The sequence below is a fragment of the Pithys albifrons genome, chromosome 2 (assembly GCF_047495875.1).
Source record: "Pithys albifrons albifrons isolate INPA30051 chromosome 2, PitAlb_v1, whole genome shotgun sequence".
Classification (NCBI taxonomy): domain Eukaryota; kingdom Metazoa; phylum Chordata; class Aves; order Passeriformes; family Thamnophilidae; genus Pithys; species Pithys albifrons.
This window is the reverse complement of record NC_092459.1, coordinates 40,927,418-40,945,552: the sequence shown is the minus strand read 5'-3', so window position 1 is coordinate 40,945,552 and position 18,135 is coordinate 40,927,418. Positions and strand designations below refer to the sequence as shown.

The 18,135-nt window shown below is 36.9% G+C and overlaps 1 protein-coding gene across 2 annotated transcripts in view; it reads left to right on the top strand.

Moving 5' to 3' along the window:
* Positions 1-18,135, top strand: part of ASCC3 (activating signal cointegrator 1 complex subunit 3) — a 266,328-nt gene that overhangs the window by 232,236 nt on the left and 15,957 nt on the right. For both annotated transcript variants that reach the window (XM_071548808.1, XM_071548809.1), the window contains one exon: positions 11,135-11,359. In XM_071548808.1, the coding sequence (XP_071404909.1) occupies positions 11,135-11,359 (225 nt within the window). The remainder of the gene's footprint in view (positions 1-11,134; positions 11,360-18,135) is intronic.

Here is an 18,135-nt window from a genome sequence, read left to right as displayed (position 1 = left end):
TTTGCTTTTCATAGATCTATACATTTGTACTATAAATTATAACAGTTAACAGTCATATAGCTGATGAATTTGTTTTTACAGAAGAGAGTTCACTTAGTGACACCAACTGGACTGTACAGACTACTGTTTAAAGGCATAAAAATGTTTTTCTCTCTCAACAAAGAAGTTCCTGCTTGTAAAACTGTTAAGAAGGAAGATGACATATTGTCACTTGTTCTCTGATTGGAACAGAAACTTCAGAATAAGGATTGGTTTGGCTGAAATAACTACATCATACAAGATTGGTGTCCAGCATATATTGTTTCTCTAGCACAGTACTTTAAAAAAAAAGAACATAAGAGGATTACTGGTCAGTCCTTAATGAAGTATCTGACACTTGTATTGTCCTATTTACATTTAGATTCTTTCTTTGTCTCATTTTCTTTTTTTTTTCCTGACAGGACCAGCCTAGCTTCACAGATTGAAATTTATTTTAAATGTTGATGTTATGTATTATCAGAGATGAACTTTTAAGAAATCTGCCTTTCCTATTATTTGCCTAATATTTATGAGATGTTTCATTGCACAGTTACTTAGGTATGCTACCTATAATGTTAAAAGAAATTGCAGAAAGATTTTTGCTAACAAAAGGCATAAAATTTTCTTAGCATTTTGAAAAAGTTTATATTTCGGAATTTGGTCTACCATAGGAAGGTTGCTTTTCGAGAACAAACAGTTGCAGATTTTCCCCACCTCTGCATCTTAATTAATCTGAGTCAGGCATCAAGCAACATACTAGAATTCATGTATGGGAAAACTGTCAAATGATGCACTTTTGTAAGTATTTTTTTGGGGGTAATGCTTCCTTAATTTATAGTAGGTCATTGTCCAATTTCCTATGGAAGAGTCAAATCGGACATTGCCAGTTTGATGGGTTGCCCACACACCAGCTTAGACTGTCTCCCCGTTCTGTCTTCCAGTGGAAAAGACCAGCAAGCCAGCACAGATTATTCAAACTGCTAGCTTTCAGAAAGAGAAAATATCTCAAATCTCTACCTCTCACCTTACAGGGTGAGAAAACGGCTAAAATCCCTCTCAAAAGAGGCCTCTTAAATGTTTCTCTTGGCAAGGTGAAGGCATGTCACTGTGTTCGCTTATGTGTGTGCATGCATGTCTCTTGAAAAAATATTTTTTGGGTACAACTAATGCATACAGTATTAATAAATTTCATCTTAAACATATTAAATCATTGAATGCACAGTACTTGGTAGGTTAAGGAGGGGAATTGCAACTGTCTTATCAATTGCTTAGGGTAATAAGCAATTGTAAACAATGTGAGGGGTAGATAGTAGGTTATTTTTTCCTTCATATATGATTGTCTTAATATTTACTGTATGCAGTCATATAAAATGCTAATTTTTAATACTTCTTTAGCTATAAGAATGTGTGTTTGCTTTCTCTTGATTCACACAGAACAGATGGATGCTTGACTGCCTGCTAATCCACAGCTGGAATGGTTTCAGCGGTTTCCACGTTGCTGGGTTAGAGTGGCTTTTCTAGTGGACTGAGAGGGCAGCAAGAGAGGGATATCATTATTCATCAGTATCCCAGTGGGATTGCTGCCAGCAGAGATTAATTTTTTCTGTTATGCTTGTAAAACAAGCTCAGGTGGAGTCTCTAATCCTCGGGGCACGGGTGGCAGATCAAGGAAGATGCTACAAAGCTAGTTAATTTTCAGATTCTAGGGGAAACAGAAGCTCTGTTAGATGTATAAATACATGATTGCAAATTTAAGTAGCTCAAATCCAAATGGGATCTTCCTAGACATCTGGTCCTGAAAATCTCAGTTTTCTTTGTCTTTCAGAAGAAGTTCTTAAAACTTTACACCAGAACCAAAATATATGCAAGTCTCCTAATCATCGGTTATCTTGCCATTTTAATTTTTTTTTAATACAGCTCTTACAGTGTCCTTTAGTTTAATGCCTTTATTTACAGGTCAGAAAGACCTGGTATAAGTCTGTGTAGGCACACAGAGTTTACAAAATTCTCAAAAACTTGTGTTCAGTGAACAGCACCAAGAAAAATTATCACTTGCCATCCAAAAAGTGGTAGATCTTCCCTAGAAATGCATGGTACATTCCATTCTGGTAGTGACATGTTCTGTTATGGTCCAGTGTGGTACAAGGGCATTTTTGCCATGTTACTCTTTATATCAGACCTGTGGTCATTTGTGACAGAAATGGTGATAGAACTTCCTGAAATCAAGCACCCTAGAATGCTCACAGATTGTCTATTTGTTTAACAGACTTGGAATATTTTTTCCTTTACTGACTTTTTTGTTTCCTCAGTGATTGCCCTTCTTTCTCACCCTTGTAATGTCTTCCATCTCTGTATTTCCTTATAGCTCTTGAGTTCTTAAAAACATTAGGTCAGATTTTCAAACAATGTTAATTCTCATAGCTACACTGAAATGAGTGGAGATATGCCAGTTTTTATCAGCAGGGAACTACTCTTATTGAAATTTACTTGCAGCAGCTGTCATTTCCTCTTAGAGCTGTGTTTTTTTATTATTATATTAAACAATTTTCATTTAAAAGTGCTCAAAGTTAGACCAGTAGCACTGGCTTGCTGAAAGGACATTGTGCATGTAGGCATCTTCCAAGTTTCCCATATATTTCTGCCAGTTCATATTGTTCTTCTATTATTCTGGCCTTGAGCCTCTCTTGAACAGAGGCTGCTACTCGTTTCACCACATGTTGACAGGTATTCACGCCTGTGAACTTTTTATTCCCTTTTGTCTCCAGTCACATAGTAGTCTAGATCCGGAATTTAATCCAGTACAAAAATGTGGCAGAGTGCATTTGTGCCTCCCCACTAGGGGAGCTACCACAGGTCAGCAGATTTGAAATTCGGTTTTCAACACACAGAGCTTTTACAGCTTGCCATTAATATATACAGTATATATGGGCCCCATTTCACACAAAGAATTAGTAATGCTTACTCCTGTCTCCACGCAGAGTAGCATTAACTTAATGCAGAGATCTTTTAACTTCTTCCCTGGGTCTGGACTTTGCACTGGAAGATCCCAATGGAGGATAAAAGCCAAAGATGGAAAATGACTGATCGTTTTCCCAGGGAAAGCTCTGTGCCAGGATTTGCTATTACAATTTTTATTGCTATCATCATCTCAATCAGTAGTTGGGCCAGCTAATTCAGCCAAGCTCAATTTCAGAATGCGGACAGACATCCAAATGGAACTGAAGTATATTTCTCATGACAATCAGACTTTTGAAAATACTCAGAGAGATTTTCACAGTTTTGTATTAGCACATTACTGAGTTCATGCATTGAAAACTTTTCTGTATTAGTGCAATACAATTAGTTTCAGTACAGCCAGAACCAGTCAGTTTTAAATCTTTCCTATAATATGTCCTGAGATTACAGAGAAAGTAAGTTGTGGGTCAGTGCCCCATTAAGGTTTTGAGATTAAAAAAAAAAAGAGGTGATTATAACACCTTCAGAATGTGCAGGTTCCAAGCATTCTCATGAGAAGTAGTTGGTAAAGCCAGGCCTTTTGGAGAGGCAATAACTCAAATGTACCATTTGCAGCGATAATATAAAACAATTCTCTCACATTATGATAATTCACTTTATAAATGAAATTTATACCATTCCATTTATATTTATTTGCTGTGGTCAAAGTAACTTATTCTAGGTGAATAATGTGTATTCAGTTTCATATGTTTACTCTTATTTTTGTCCTACTTTAATCTTCTTTTACATTTATTTTTCCTTAAACTGTGCAAGTGTTACAGACTTACTTATAAGCAATAATTAGAAACCTGAGAGGGAACAGGCTTAATACTATGAAAGTACCTATACATTCTGGGGAAAAAGTATTTTTAGAACGGATTTTATTAGGACTGGCCAAAAAAAGTAGTGCTGAATTATGGCTATAATCATAACCTGTATGAAATATGGATTGTGAGAGTTAGGACTTAAAATCATGAATTCATTCCTTGTTTTAGTAAAGTATTCAACTTAGAAAGGAAATCATCCTTAAGCAGAATGGTTCTCTAAGTATATTTTTTAACATTTGGTAAAACAATTGCAATGTTTGTATTATCTATTACTGTATCTTCCCCTACACTGAAATTCAGCTACTCTAATATGCTTAGTAAACTAGAAAAGAAAGGGAAAATCAACTTTCAAGTTAGTATGGAGGTCCTAAGAACTTTTTGTCCATGTCAAATTGATGGTATTTTATATAATCCTCCCTCTCCTGTGTGCTAGCATGCTTGCATACTCTTTTATCAACTCCATGCTGAAGCAGAAATCTGTAATTTAACTTTGTACTTTAGAAGTTCCCAGATCTGCCAGGTTGCTCACTGCTACTGGTAGCTAATATTGCTGACCTCCTATTGCTCTGTGCTCAGTGGCAAAGGTCTTTTAGTCTCCTGACCTCAGGTCATCAGGAATGTCATCGGTAGTTTGTAGTTTGGATGTTTTAAGTAAGAGGTGAACTTGTGAAATCTAAACCCTTCAGGGGGTTTTTAAGTGGTCACTCAACTGTTTCATTGCCCTAGCTTGTACTTTTCGTAATGTCTGTAATTGTAAAATTTGTGGTATTTATCATATGCAACTATTTAAAAGCAAAAATCAAACACTTGTCTGTTTAAAGTGAAAAGTCTGAGAATACAATGATTCCCCTGATCACTAACATGAGAACTTTATAAGAATTGTAAGAACTTTTAACTTGTGTGTTCTTCTAAACTATGTTTGCAGATCCCATTGCGGAAATGTGCCCGTTTTAAATCCTGAAAGATTGTTACAAATTAATGTTTAAAACATAATAGATTTGCATAATTGCATGTTGATGGGTTTTACAACTTTCTCTCTTCAACTTCTCCTGCTCAGCTGGAAATTTCCAGTGTCTGCTCTGGTGAGTCTTAAATCTAGAGACAGAGCCCAGGGTAGCCCAGCCTCACTGTTTCGCTCTTGTCTGGTTAATTGGGTTAACTTTACTATTTGACTTCTATACCTTTTTTTTTTTTGGACACATATCTGTTGTCTCTAGAAGACCATTAAACACAAAACAGGAATTAAATAAAAAAGTTACTATTTGTTTCAGAAAGATACTGAGCAAGTCTTTTTCCTTGGACATTGCTCTCAATCCTACACATATCTGTTCTCCTGTCAGTTTTCCAAAAATTCCAGTGGAGTACTGAAGAAGTAACAAGATCATTTTCCTATTACCGAAGCTGGATTAGAGAGTTAGGGCAGACAGAGTTCACAGTGAAGGTCCCCAGTACCAGAGAGCGACACCCTTTTCCACAGCCAAGGACAGCTGCTGCCTCAGGGCTGTGGCTCTGACTCTTCTGGTGCTCAGGGACTGTCACAGGGCTTTACTTTCACCTTTCCTTCCTGACAGCCACAAACTCTGAAAAGGAAAGGATGGGAAGGCTTCCATTGGAAAGGAGCTGCCCTGCAGTGTTGGCTCTAATATGCTGTGTGCCATTTGATGGCACTGCCACACACATATGCAGTTGACAAGGAGAGATTTTATACAGTATATGAAGATGAGGAGCTTATTTATAGAAATGGTATCTGTGCTGAACTACAGTGTCATGCAGTAAATATATTTAAATCTTGCTTGAAAAATTTTGTTGTATTCTTTTGCATCATGTTACCCCATCTTTAACATCTCTACAGAACTTCAGCCTGCTCTGTGGTTTAGCAGAGCCTGCCAGGCTACCCTGGAAATCTGGAATGCTACTTCTGCAAAGTTTGTCTTAAAAGTATATTTTTACATGGGTAAAACAGAATGAGCTGGTAGAAAATGACATTCTTTTTCCTTTTAGTCTATAATATGAATCTTGAAAACATGCATCATGTTTGTTCTTAAAACTTATAACTAGAAACATATGTTTATAACTGTATTTTAACTTTAATATTGCTCTAGACCTTTTATGTCAAAGAGTAAAAAAACCACTTAAACGTTTTAAACTTTGGAAGTTGGAATTGCGTCCCCTAAAACTGAGACCAAAACACATACGTTTATAGGCTATCAATAAATTCCTTAAAATAGGAGTTTATAATGGAATCACTAACAAAGTTAAACTTTTCAGAGCAATAATTCTAGCAAGTACTTCTCCAATTCCATTTTTCAATCTACTTTTTGGTCAATGAGCTGGAAAACAACTTTTAAGTCCATTTGGGATTTTTTTTCTGCTTTTCCCTCTATTAAAGCACATGTTTCTTCACATTTATTTGTTTTCTGAATATAAATGTCAGTTTAATTATGTTCTAGCTGCCTGTCAGGATACATCTGTGTAAATTTGATGTCTTTACTTGCAAATCAAAGTCACCTTCACAAATATGATGATAAAATATAATATAAATATGTTGGTTAATGTAAACAATTTTCATAGTATATATTTGTGTCATTCCATAATATGGTCTTGTGCTCTTTGGAAGAGCACAGGCAAAGGAAGATTAACTTGGGAACTTTTATTTAAACAATTTTTTTATTTTCCTTATGTTGCTGGTAATAGGATCAAATGATATTTTTTTCCACACGAGTGTACATATAAAAACTTGAAGTAATTTCAAATGGTTTTAAATACAGGAGCTCAAGTTTCCTCAAAGAAAAATTTAGAATGTGAATCTTTTATGAGACAGACCCCATTACTTATCTACTCACAAACTGTCAGTCCTTGTTATTTCTCTATTTTGACCATGCTACTCTTCACTATCCTATAGTAAGAGTACCATAGGACAATTACAGACTGCTTCAAATTTTAGATTCCAGCTACTTCCTATACATTGTAGCACAGGTCAGGATGGTGCAATAGAATATTCTGTATCAGTTTGTACAATGGAAGAAAAGACAATAGATAATTATATAATAATATCATCGTTGAACGTATATTTGCCTATCCAGTTACCCAAATATCAAAATATGCTGTCTGCACTTGTAAAAAGAAGTTGCATATTGGTATACCTTTGAACCTCTGATAGCAGAGAGCTAAAATTTACTTCATAATGTGTTATTAGTGATAATTACAGAACAGCCATAAACCCCCCCCCACATTTATGTATTGCAGCTTATTTTTTATTGTTCATTCTATGCACAAATGTATGATTTTTGCAGTCCTTCAGTAGGTACTTAGACTACAAGTTTATGTAATTTAAACCAAGTTTTGTGTAAAGAAATTGTAATCACTGTGTTAGCTAAAAATGATCCTCATCTTTTCTCCTTTTTTATTATTTTGGTAGTTAGTACTAGTTTACTGCAAGATTTTTTAATACTTTAGCTTACTAACTGTTAGTTTTTATAGCAAATTTTCAAAGAATGCTTTTCCTTTGTTTCTTTCTACATCAGAAACCTGAGAGAGAGCAAAATGTTGCAAGTTTATTAAATTTGAAAATACGGTGTGTTTGGGTTCACAGTATCCATATAAAGAAAAGGAACATACAGGCAGTCAGTTCTAAGGCATTTTCAATAACAACACTGCTAAAGAAAAGACTACTGGTTCAACTCTGGAATGTGAGAAACTATTTTTGGTTTGTTTTAGACGCTCATTGTTACAAATTAATCAACTGCTCTTTAAAGTCTAGAACTCATTAACTTTGTAAGTTTTACTGTTCCCATGACTGAACTTAACTTAAAATATTCAAGTTTACTTTAGTCACTCACCTTGATCCCATTTCTGTCTGTGGTCCACAAGTATCCTCTTCTCTCCTGTAGGCAAGATGAAGTTACTTGAGATTTAAAATATTTTAGAAGATTTACATGTGGTATAAGTTCATAGCTCAGCTCTTATTATAAATCAGTCATTCCAGCCTAACTTACACATTTTGTGGGTAGAAAGAAAATCTGGGGATTATTTAACTCTACAGACACTGTGGAACATGGTACTTGCCATGTTGGATACTTTATTTAAATTCTAGTTCAGTCTGACTGCTCAAATGCCTAATAGTATCACAAAATTGCGAAAGGTATATTTTAAAATATGAGTAGTTTACTTTTAGAACTGTTCTAACAGTTCAAATTAAGGGTGATGATAAGTTGCATATTTGGAACACAGTGTTACAGATAGGGCTCTAAGATGATTCTGTGGCTGGTCTTATGCAGGAAACAGAATTCAATTACCAGAATAGCCCTTTGGCCTTGTAAAATGTAACTGTCAAGTTTATGCAGGTCTGTGTGTGACATTTCCCACTGGCAGTGCAAGTTACAGTCTCCTGTATGTCCACCCTGCATCACGTACAGGTTGAAATGCAAGTCTGAGAGGACTCCTACACCCTTGAAATGATGCAGCAGTCTCCAATGCCCAAAGGAAGACATTATTGGGAAAGTCCATCACAGAAGTGTAGGAGGGAGAGATGTGACATGACTACCAAACACACAATTGCAGAACCCGTAGCTAAAATTCCTAGTTATCCCCTGATATACTCCAAGTTATGCATAACTGGGTAGGTGCTTGTAAACATATTATGTGCACATGAGCTTCAACAGTCTTGATTTAAGAGGAGGAAAAGGGAAAGTGAGAAATGCACAGCAGTGCTTTGTGGTTTAACTATGAAGTTTGTATTGAGTTTCTTGACTTCAGAATGAAGACTAATGGTTGATATGTCATTTAATCTGTTTCCTCACCCATGGAAGTAAGAACAGTGTTCAGATAAAATGTACTAAAATAATATATATTATATATTGTGTGGAATAGTTGAAGCTATAGCCTTTGCAGGACAGATTGAGATTCACAATGAAAAAGTAAACTAAAATGAAAAAATTATTGGGTGAACAGCAGGGCCCATTTGAGGTGATTACAAAGGATGTTTCTTTATTCTGTCTTTTCTTGTGTAACCTGAAAACAGTAGCAGGGGGTTACAAGCAGAGTTCATCACAGAGTTGTCAATCACTGTCATTTAACATTTTGCAATGGAAGATGTCTTTATTCAAGGACAGCTGGGCAAATCAGAGAAACAGATTTGTAGTTAGTAGTCTGTCCAGCCTACACTAAGCAAACAAGGACAGGGCAGACATACCGGCCTCTCACATAAAAGTATAATGGACTCTGCTGACCTCAGTGCCCTCCATTCAGCTTCATTCTCAGTTGTATAAAAGCTTCACTACCCATTCTCAATTTCCTTTAATTACCTACATGATGCAGATAAGAAAATGAACCTCACTTACTTACAGTCAATGATCACAAACAGGAAATTAAGTAGGCAAGTTGTTTAAAATAAGAGGAGTGTTTTGAAGGTAAATAAAACATGTGCTGGGGAAGAATTAGGGAAAACACATTTTCAGGGGTACCAGTTGGTCTGGAATGACTTGGCTGATCCTCCTTCTTTCTGCTACTTTAAACTGCAAAGCAAAACTAAGTAAAAAATCTCCTTGGTAAATATTCTTTAAAATATCTTTGAAGGAGAAGCCAGTTAAATAAAAAGAGTGAAGCAAACATGCAGCCTTCTATAGGGCTTAAAAAGATTGTGACCTTAGGTTCAGAGAATAAATGACCACAGTTTTCACAAGAGATCTAGCAGAGACATCCAGGATTAAGCAGCAGTTGTCTTTATTCAGTCTTCACTTCTAATCTGCAGTTGAGATATGAAATAAATTAATGACATTCTGTTTTTCGTTCCAAAACTTGAATTGTGTAATACTTAAAATTCCTTTTAAATAATATCACAGTTTACACGTAGTTTCCTAGTGCCTTTAAAGAAAACAGAAAATGTAGCGCTGTCAGTTTTCAAGGGGGTGAAAAACAACGATCTAGCTGGATTTAGGAATTATCAGAAAAGGTTCTATGTGTTAGGATATTAATAAGTGGATATGGTACTTTGCAAGTCAATTAGGTAATTCTAGAAGGTGTTCTAAAATTGCAGTTTTTCTTTATCTCACTCTGTATTGGTTACTATTGTGTTGGTTACTGTTGCAAATATTTTATTAATATGGATTTATAGGAAGTCTGGAGATTGAAGATTAAGATGCATAATATTGAATCTATAGTTTAAGAGGAATATAAAACCCTGAGCACTTTAATTTAATGGTTTCTGCTAAGCCTGTAGTTTTGAAGACATTGCCCTTCAGGCTACCCAAATGACTTTTTATTTTATGACAAAAGAAACACACTGTCTTACATTACAGATGGAAAAGAGACCACATATTATAAAACTCTTACTTTGCTTGAAAGTTTTATATCTTAAAAAGATCATTCTCATTCCAAATGATAGTACACATACATGCACAAGAGGATTTTGTGGAGGAAAATAAATTGCCAATTAAGTCAAAAAAATTACCCTTTAGCCTAAATTTTAGTTCTTATGATGCTTCTGTTGAACTTTCAGAGACAGTGGGTTTCCCTAGCAGGAAAATTAACATCTCTGCTCAGGCTAGCAGAATAGTCGTACTTGTTCTTTTCAGCCCCAAGGATGTTGCTGCTACTCATAACTACATTTACATTACATGTTGGTGTGCAGCTACTTTTTGCAACAGTGAGAAAGTTCTTAGACAGCTTTCTTTTTGGCATGAATGGCATTATTCTCACTCTGGTTTTCAGAGGATGGTTTTCAGAGGATGGTTTTCAGCACCTGCTTACAATTTTGCTCATTGCTTTGATCTCTCATTAATCTGTTGCTTAGACACTGACTGCTCAAAATACTGAAAAAATATTTCAAAATAATCTTGCCAGAGCTATTTCAAACCTACTGTGTTTTGAATACAAAGAGAAAAATATAAACCCTGAAAACTGAAAATGGGAATTATTGACTTCTTTATAGCTAACCTTACAATGTTTTTGTGAGTCAATAAGGTAGGATATCTGTAGAAGGTCATCGTCTACTACTCTAACGTTCCAATTAATGTATTTATTTCGTTGCTTATTCCTTTCTCTCCCCTGTTGTTAACATCAACTATTTGGAAGAAAAACAAATTTAAAACCTATAATTGTGTGAATATTTGTGAATACTATATTGATTCCCACATGATTTTGATAAATAAGCAGATTTTCTAAACATTTAAATGTTGCTATTTTAACAAAGAAATCTAACTGTAGTAAATTGAATGCATAGAGTTTTAATGTCTGAGCAAGGAATAATAGTTATTCTGAAGTTAATTATAATTATTAATAATGTTCTTTTTTTAAAGAATGCTGACGAGTACACGGATCTGCCTGTGAGACACAATGAAGATCAGATGAACAGTGAACTGGCAAAACACCTTCCAATTGAAGTCAATCCCCATTCATTTGATAGTTCACACACAAAAACACACCTACTGCTTCAAGCTCACTTTAGTCATGCCATGCTGCCTTGTCCTGATTATGCAACTGATACGAAGACAGTACTGGACCAAGCAATTAGAATATGCCAGGTATCGTGATGCATTTCAGTATAAAATTCTTGTTAGTTTACTGTTTATTCTTAGAGTGTTGTAATATTTTAAATATAGAAAAATATGAATATTTCTTGCAGTCTTGTGTAGAACTGATATCATAGGGAATTATAACACTGTTTAGGGAGTAACTAGAGGCCCATAAAGATTCTAACTTTACAGAACTGGAGGTAAACAAACCTATGGTAAAAGACAGTGGTACTCTGGCTGGAGGCATCTTTTGCATAGTCTCACCTCTGCTTTCAAATGCAACAGCTTTTTATCTCTGTATCATGGAATGTATCTAAGTCATTCCTGCATGGTTATGTTCCCTGCAGATTGTTATGCTGACCCCCAAGAACCTGTCTCCACCCTCAAGAATCTGTTTCCCCTTTTAGTTTTACGGCACCAAAAGCACTACAGTCACTGCCAAGCCTAAATAAAACATATTTTGAAATGTGATTTTGGAAAATATACAGGGGTTTTCTCTAGCTTGTGTATATCCTTTATGTCCCAATTATCACAGAGTCAAGGAGTACACTTTCAAAACACAGTCTGGAGTCTTGTGACTTTTTACAATTGTACTGCAGTTGCAAGCCACAGAAACTAAACTGACCATGGAGAGTACTGGCAACAAGCAATCACATGCACAGCTGCATGCCTCAAAAGAATTTTAAAGCAGCAATTTGAGTTCAGAATAGAGTGCTGCCACATCTGAAAAGCTCAGTTACAGCTACAGCAGAAAAGATGAGCTTGAGTTCTCGCAGAGAACAACCAGCCTTCTGATTCTGCTGGAAAGAAATATTATTCTCTTTAGTAGAACTGGACAAGGACTCATTCACAGGTTCTTGAAGATCAGGCAGCCTTCAACAAACTATAGTTCAATTATCTGTAAAATAGAGCTAGTAATTCTTTCTTCCTACCGTTTTTGTTTGCTCATATTTTAGTATCCTCAGTGATCTACTTGTCAGTTCTCAGACTGAGCTTTTGCTCTTATTTGAAGCCTGTTGGCAGTATGGTGACTGCAAACATCATTGTGTCAAGCCTAGCAGTCTGTAAAACCACTCTATGAGAAACTATTAATCAGTGCTCTAGACACAGAAAATACTGTGGGCAATTCAATGTCCAGTGATTTGGATGAGGCTCAACTTTGCACTAACAAAAACAGGCTTATAATACTAAAAAGCAAAACTGAAATTAAGGAAAGTAAGACGCAAATAACATCACAGATGTTACTGCTACACAGTCCTAAATTTGGCAACCAGTATTGCTTGAATGCAAGGCTGTTCCAAATATTTCAAATCAATAAAATCGTGGTGCTGACAGCTTCAGTATAGGAACAGTTATTCTACATACTCAGTTACTCACAGAGAAAGACAACACTTGCTCAGGTGAGAAAATTCACCTTTGTTTCAAAGAAATCACGTACTTTAAGTTAATTTAGATGTTTGTGGAATTAGTGCTTGGGGGGTAATTTTATATTTGGGGAAAACATAAATTAAATATTACTTTCAATCATTATGTTGCTTAATATATGTCCTGCTTTGCTAAGAAATGTAGTTTCTTAATCCTGTTATCACAGCATAGGTATTTCAGAAACAATAATCACTTAGAGGAAGAAAACTCTAAAATCTTCAACCGTTCCTTTAAACTAGAGTTCAGAAAAAGCACCATTCCATACTATGCCTTGGCACTTCAGCCTTTGTTTGACTACTACATAATTTTACGTATACAGTCATCTTAAAAAAAAAGTTCTTTTTTTTAAAAACAAAAGTAGAAAACACACAAGCATTTTTGTATTTTGAAGTTGGCACATGGTTTACATCTCTTGGGAGAATATTGGTTCCATCTTATTAGTCACGCTTTCCAAACTGAGGTTAAAGTTCCCAGAATCTAAGCAATAGACAGAGTTACACTTTGCATACTGGTTGTTACCTTTTTCCTTAGCACTGACCTGCTGATGAACTCTGGGTCAACAGAGGTAGAAAAAAAGATGTTAGTTGTGAGAAAAGGAACTGAACTGTAGAATGATGCATTGATAAACATATTCAGTTGGTGTTGTTCCCTGAGTGTGTGTGTGTGTGTGTGTGTGTGTGTGTGTGTGTGTGTGTGTGTGTGCTTGCACATCACCAAACATAAAATTCAGCAGTGAGGCTGGACTTGGCTTTTGAGTTATGTTAAAATTTTATTTACTTACGAAGTACTTTAGTGTTGAGGTCGTGTAGCTACCCTTCAAATTGTGACCCGAACATAAACTGTTATTTTTACTGATGGGTGTGTGAATGACTGCACTGCTTTTCTGTTACAAGAAAACAAGATCTTTCAAAGACCTTTCATAGACGGTTTTATCTAAATAGGTACAGCAGGCCTTTGTTCAGGGCCTCTATAGGGCAAATTTGCCGTCTCTAGCCACTATATGTAAGCAAGACTCTTTCCATCACAGGCTATTAAACTTCCCCAATCTTCTGTCTTATAATGAAAAAAATTATGCAACCACTCTTAAATTAATTTTTCCCAAGATATCTTAAAAGTTTTGGCTGTATGTTAGAATTCTGTTCCTTTATACTTACAGTGAAATATAGAAGTCATAATCATTTAAGAGAATTTGAGGAGTCATGGTGCTGGCTCAATAGGAGAATGTAATATAGAAAATGGAAGAAATATATTCTAATTTTCCTATAGTGAACAATTTTTAGATGCAGGTGGAGTTCATTATAGCAAGATAAAATTTAGTATCTATATACCCAGAATGAAATGCAGAATCTTTTCGCTTTTACTTCAGAAATATGGGGAATAGCAATATAGAATCATAGAATCATAGAATCGATTGGGATGGAAAAGACCTCCAAGATCATCGAGTCCAGCCCTTGGTCCAACTCTAGTCCATTTACTAGATCATGGCACTCAGCGCCACGTCCAATCTCAGTTTAAAAATCTCTAGGGATGGTGAATCCACCACCTCTCTGGGCAGCCCATTCCAATGCCTGATTATTCTCTCTGGAAAGAATTTTTTTCTGATATCCACCTTAAATTTCCCCTGGCAGAGCTTAAGCCCGTGCCCCTTTGTCCTATTGCTGAGTGCCTGGGAGAAGAGACCAGCCCTCACCTGGCTATAACTTCCCTTCAAGTAGTTCTAGACAGTGATGAGGTCACCTCTGAGCCTCCTCTTCTCCAAGCTAAACAACCCCAGCTCCCTCAGCCTCTCCCCATAGGACTTGTGCTCCAGTCCCTTCACCAGCCTTGTTGCTCTTCTCTGGACTCGCTCCAGCACCTCAATATCTTTTCTGAACTGAGGGGCCCAGAACTGAACACAACACTCAAGGTGTGGCCTCACCAACGCAGAGTACAGGGCAAGGATCACTTCCCTTGTCCTGCTGGCCACACTATTTTTGATACAGGACAGATTCCCATTGGCCTTCTTGGCCACCTGGGCACACTGTTGACTCATGTTGAGCTTCCTGTCAATTAGTACCCCAAGGTCCCTTTCTGCCTGGCTGCTCTCCAGCCACTCTGTGCCCAGCCTGTAGCGCTGCAGGGGCTTGTTGTGGCCAGAGTGCAGGACCCAGCACTTGGCCTTATTGAACTTCATCCCATTGGAATCAGCCCATCTCTCAAGTCTATCCAGATCCCTCTGCAGAGCCCTTCTGCCTTCCAGCAGGTCGACACTCCCTCCCAACTTGGTGTCATCAGCAAATTTGCTGATGATGGACTCAATCCCCTCATCTAAATCATCAAGAAAGATGTTGAACAGGACTGGACCCAACACAGACCCTTGGGGAACACCACTAGTGACCAGCTGCCAGCTGGATGCAGCTCCGTTCACCAGCACTCTCTGGGCCTGACCCTTCAGCCAGCTTCTAATCCAGCAGAGGGTACACTTGTCCAAGTCATGGGCTACCAGCTTTTTCAGGAGTATGTTATGGGAGACAGTGTCAAAGGCCTTGCTGAAGTCCAGATAGACCACATCCACAGCCTTCCCCTCATCCACCAGGTGGGTCACCAGATCGTAAAAAGAGATCAGGTTGTAACATTCTGGAATGTGAATGCCTATCTGCTCCCACACCCATCTCTGTAATGAATGGCCACTGCCTAAAGCATTGACTAGACTGAAGGAACACCCCTGTTCTACATGGAAAACCTCAAATCAAAATCTAGTTTGTTATTGGTGACAGGCTCTCATAAAGCACAGAAAGTTACTGTGGCTCAAAAAAACTGTCACAACTTCCTGTGTAACCTTGGCCAAGTTATTGAATTTTTATTTGCCTCTGTTACCATTAATACAGTTACAGTAGACAACATATTCTCTTCAAGCCTTGCACTCTACGTTATTTTCACTGAGAAAATCTAGAGGTGTCAGTAAGATGGTGCTGAGCCCTCCAGTAGCTGCTGAAAATCAAACAGTTCTCCATTTCCTGCAGGAGAATGAACTTTAAATAATAAAAATTCTAATGAAATTATTTTTGTAATATTTTCATAAAATATAATTATTATTGTAAAGATAATAACCCATCTTTTTTTTCTGATGGATTTAAGAATATGTGAAACTAAATGTAATCTCTCTTTTTATTTCTTTTGTCAAGCCTTATATTTTGTGACTGTGTATTCAGCGATCAGTTCTTACTCTGCTGTTCTAAGACTATTGCCTATATTTGCATTAATTGAAATGGATAATTGAGGCAGTAATACTGTCGGTCTCGGATTCAGCAGGGCAATGTCTTCTTGGAAATAATGTGACAGTTGCTGGCTTTGCATTGGGATTGGCCACAAGCCTCCACTTGTAGTATAATCGTTGATAAAATATTTTAATATTGCCAGGAGTAGAACTGCCATGGAGCTCAGCCCTAACCTTTGAGAAGTGTTTACCTATGGATGTGTTAAACACATCTCAGTAGGGTAGCTGTGCACTGAGAGAAGATGGACATGAAGACAGATTCCAAACTGCAGAATAAAGACTAATTTGCAAAGGAAACATGCATCCTGGAAACAAGGACCTTGTAATGCTGTCACTTATGGACTGTCTTTCCTCATCATGTTCCTCTTCTGGAGAATCTAATTTGGACAGGAAAGAAAAAAATCTCTTTGGGTTAAGCACTGTGTTTCCTTAGCTAGATGATGATGCGTATAATACAGCTTTACCCATTCTAAAGCAAGTAAGTTGTTTCTGGTCATTTAAATTGCAGATTATCCCACAGTTCTTATGAGAATCCTCTTTGTGGTACATGTTCAGAGTTTTCAAGTACTGCATAAATGTGCTGCCTCATTCAGCTAAGAGCTAGCTTATGTACAAAATAGTTACTGTACTAAACTTCAGACTGTTCTGAGTGATTCTGGGAGCTGTTTCTATTGCTCCTCAGAAGGAGCAATAGTACACAAAGGGCACTTTCTGGCCATATCAGCACAGCTGCAAATAGCAGAGGAGCCCATGTTGCCATTTCATGACTCAAAGAAAGAGAATTTCCCTCAACCTTACATTTCTCATCCTACCCAAACCTCCTCAGTTCATAACACCCACTAAAACTATTGATTTGGAGAGCCATATCCTTTGGATCTTTTGTTTTCCTGCCTATAGGAAATGGAGAAGTTCTTAAAGATTCCAAGAGTGGTTTGAGCTCGTATATTGCCTGGTGTTGGTGCAGGCATGCCAACTACTTGCTGCAAAGAGGTGGGAGTTACAGGAAAGACCTATTTTACAGTTGCATATGTAAGATTTGTCCGGAAGTGTCCAGGGAAAGAGCTTTTTTGTAATGGCTTCAGTGGCAACTCTAAATAAATGGACAGCTTTACTGAAGGAAGGGAAGAGAATCAAATTAACTTGAAAATGCAGAGGAGTATTCAGGAACAAGTGAAAAGGAGGGGTCATATCTCTTGAGCTACTACACATGATCCTTGTGTATGTGGCAATATTCCAGTGATAGCATAATGTTGGATGGCTATTTTTCCACATTAGGAAGGTGGAAAATAATAGAATAATCAAAAATCTTGTAGTGCATCTACTGGGTGGTAATGCTTATTTGTAGATAACAAAGAGCAGTGGATCACTTTGCGGTGAAAATACTGGGACATGCTCGTGTGGAATTACTTGCTGCCTGCTTGTGTTGTATAGGTGTGTATGTGGGAGAAGGGAGGATTACCTTTGTGGCTGCAGTGTTGAGGTTTTGCTTGCTGTGGATAATCAGTGAACTGGTATATGGAAGCATCTTGGTGACAGTTTAATGATGATTTGGTGCTGCTCATGTATAATCCCTCCCCCACCCATGACAAACCTTTTCCCAGTTGGGGCTGGAGGAAATGAATAATGCTTAACTCATTTGTGTGATCAATTCACTTAAGCAGCTACTGTGAAATGTTAATCACAACTTTAATTTGTACTGCATTAGCATTTTGATTAACTTGTAGGCTTGCTAGCACACTTGAAGCACTTTTACTCATAGTTACAGCTCGGAAATGACTTTTTGATTAATTAAGTTTGTTAGACAGCAGCTGAGCTTCCTGAATGCTAACCTTATGGGGCTAAAAGTTCAGGAGAAAGTTACTGGGAATAACTGTTGCTGTTGAAAAGGATTCTTGTAAATGCAGTCAAAAAAATTTAATTATTGACAAAATACTACATTCCTACTTTTGAAACTGTATATTTTTCATGGGTGTAGTAGATTTGTGTAATATTTGAAACAAATGCTGTCTTTAAGACACTGTTTATCTCGAGAAACTGGGATTTAGTGCCAAGAGATTTTTATCAAAAATATTTTATTGTTTTTACAGTTCACTAGCATATTAGA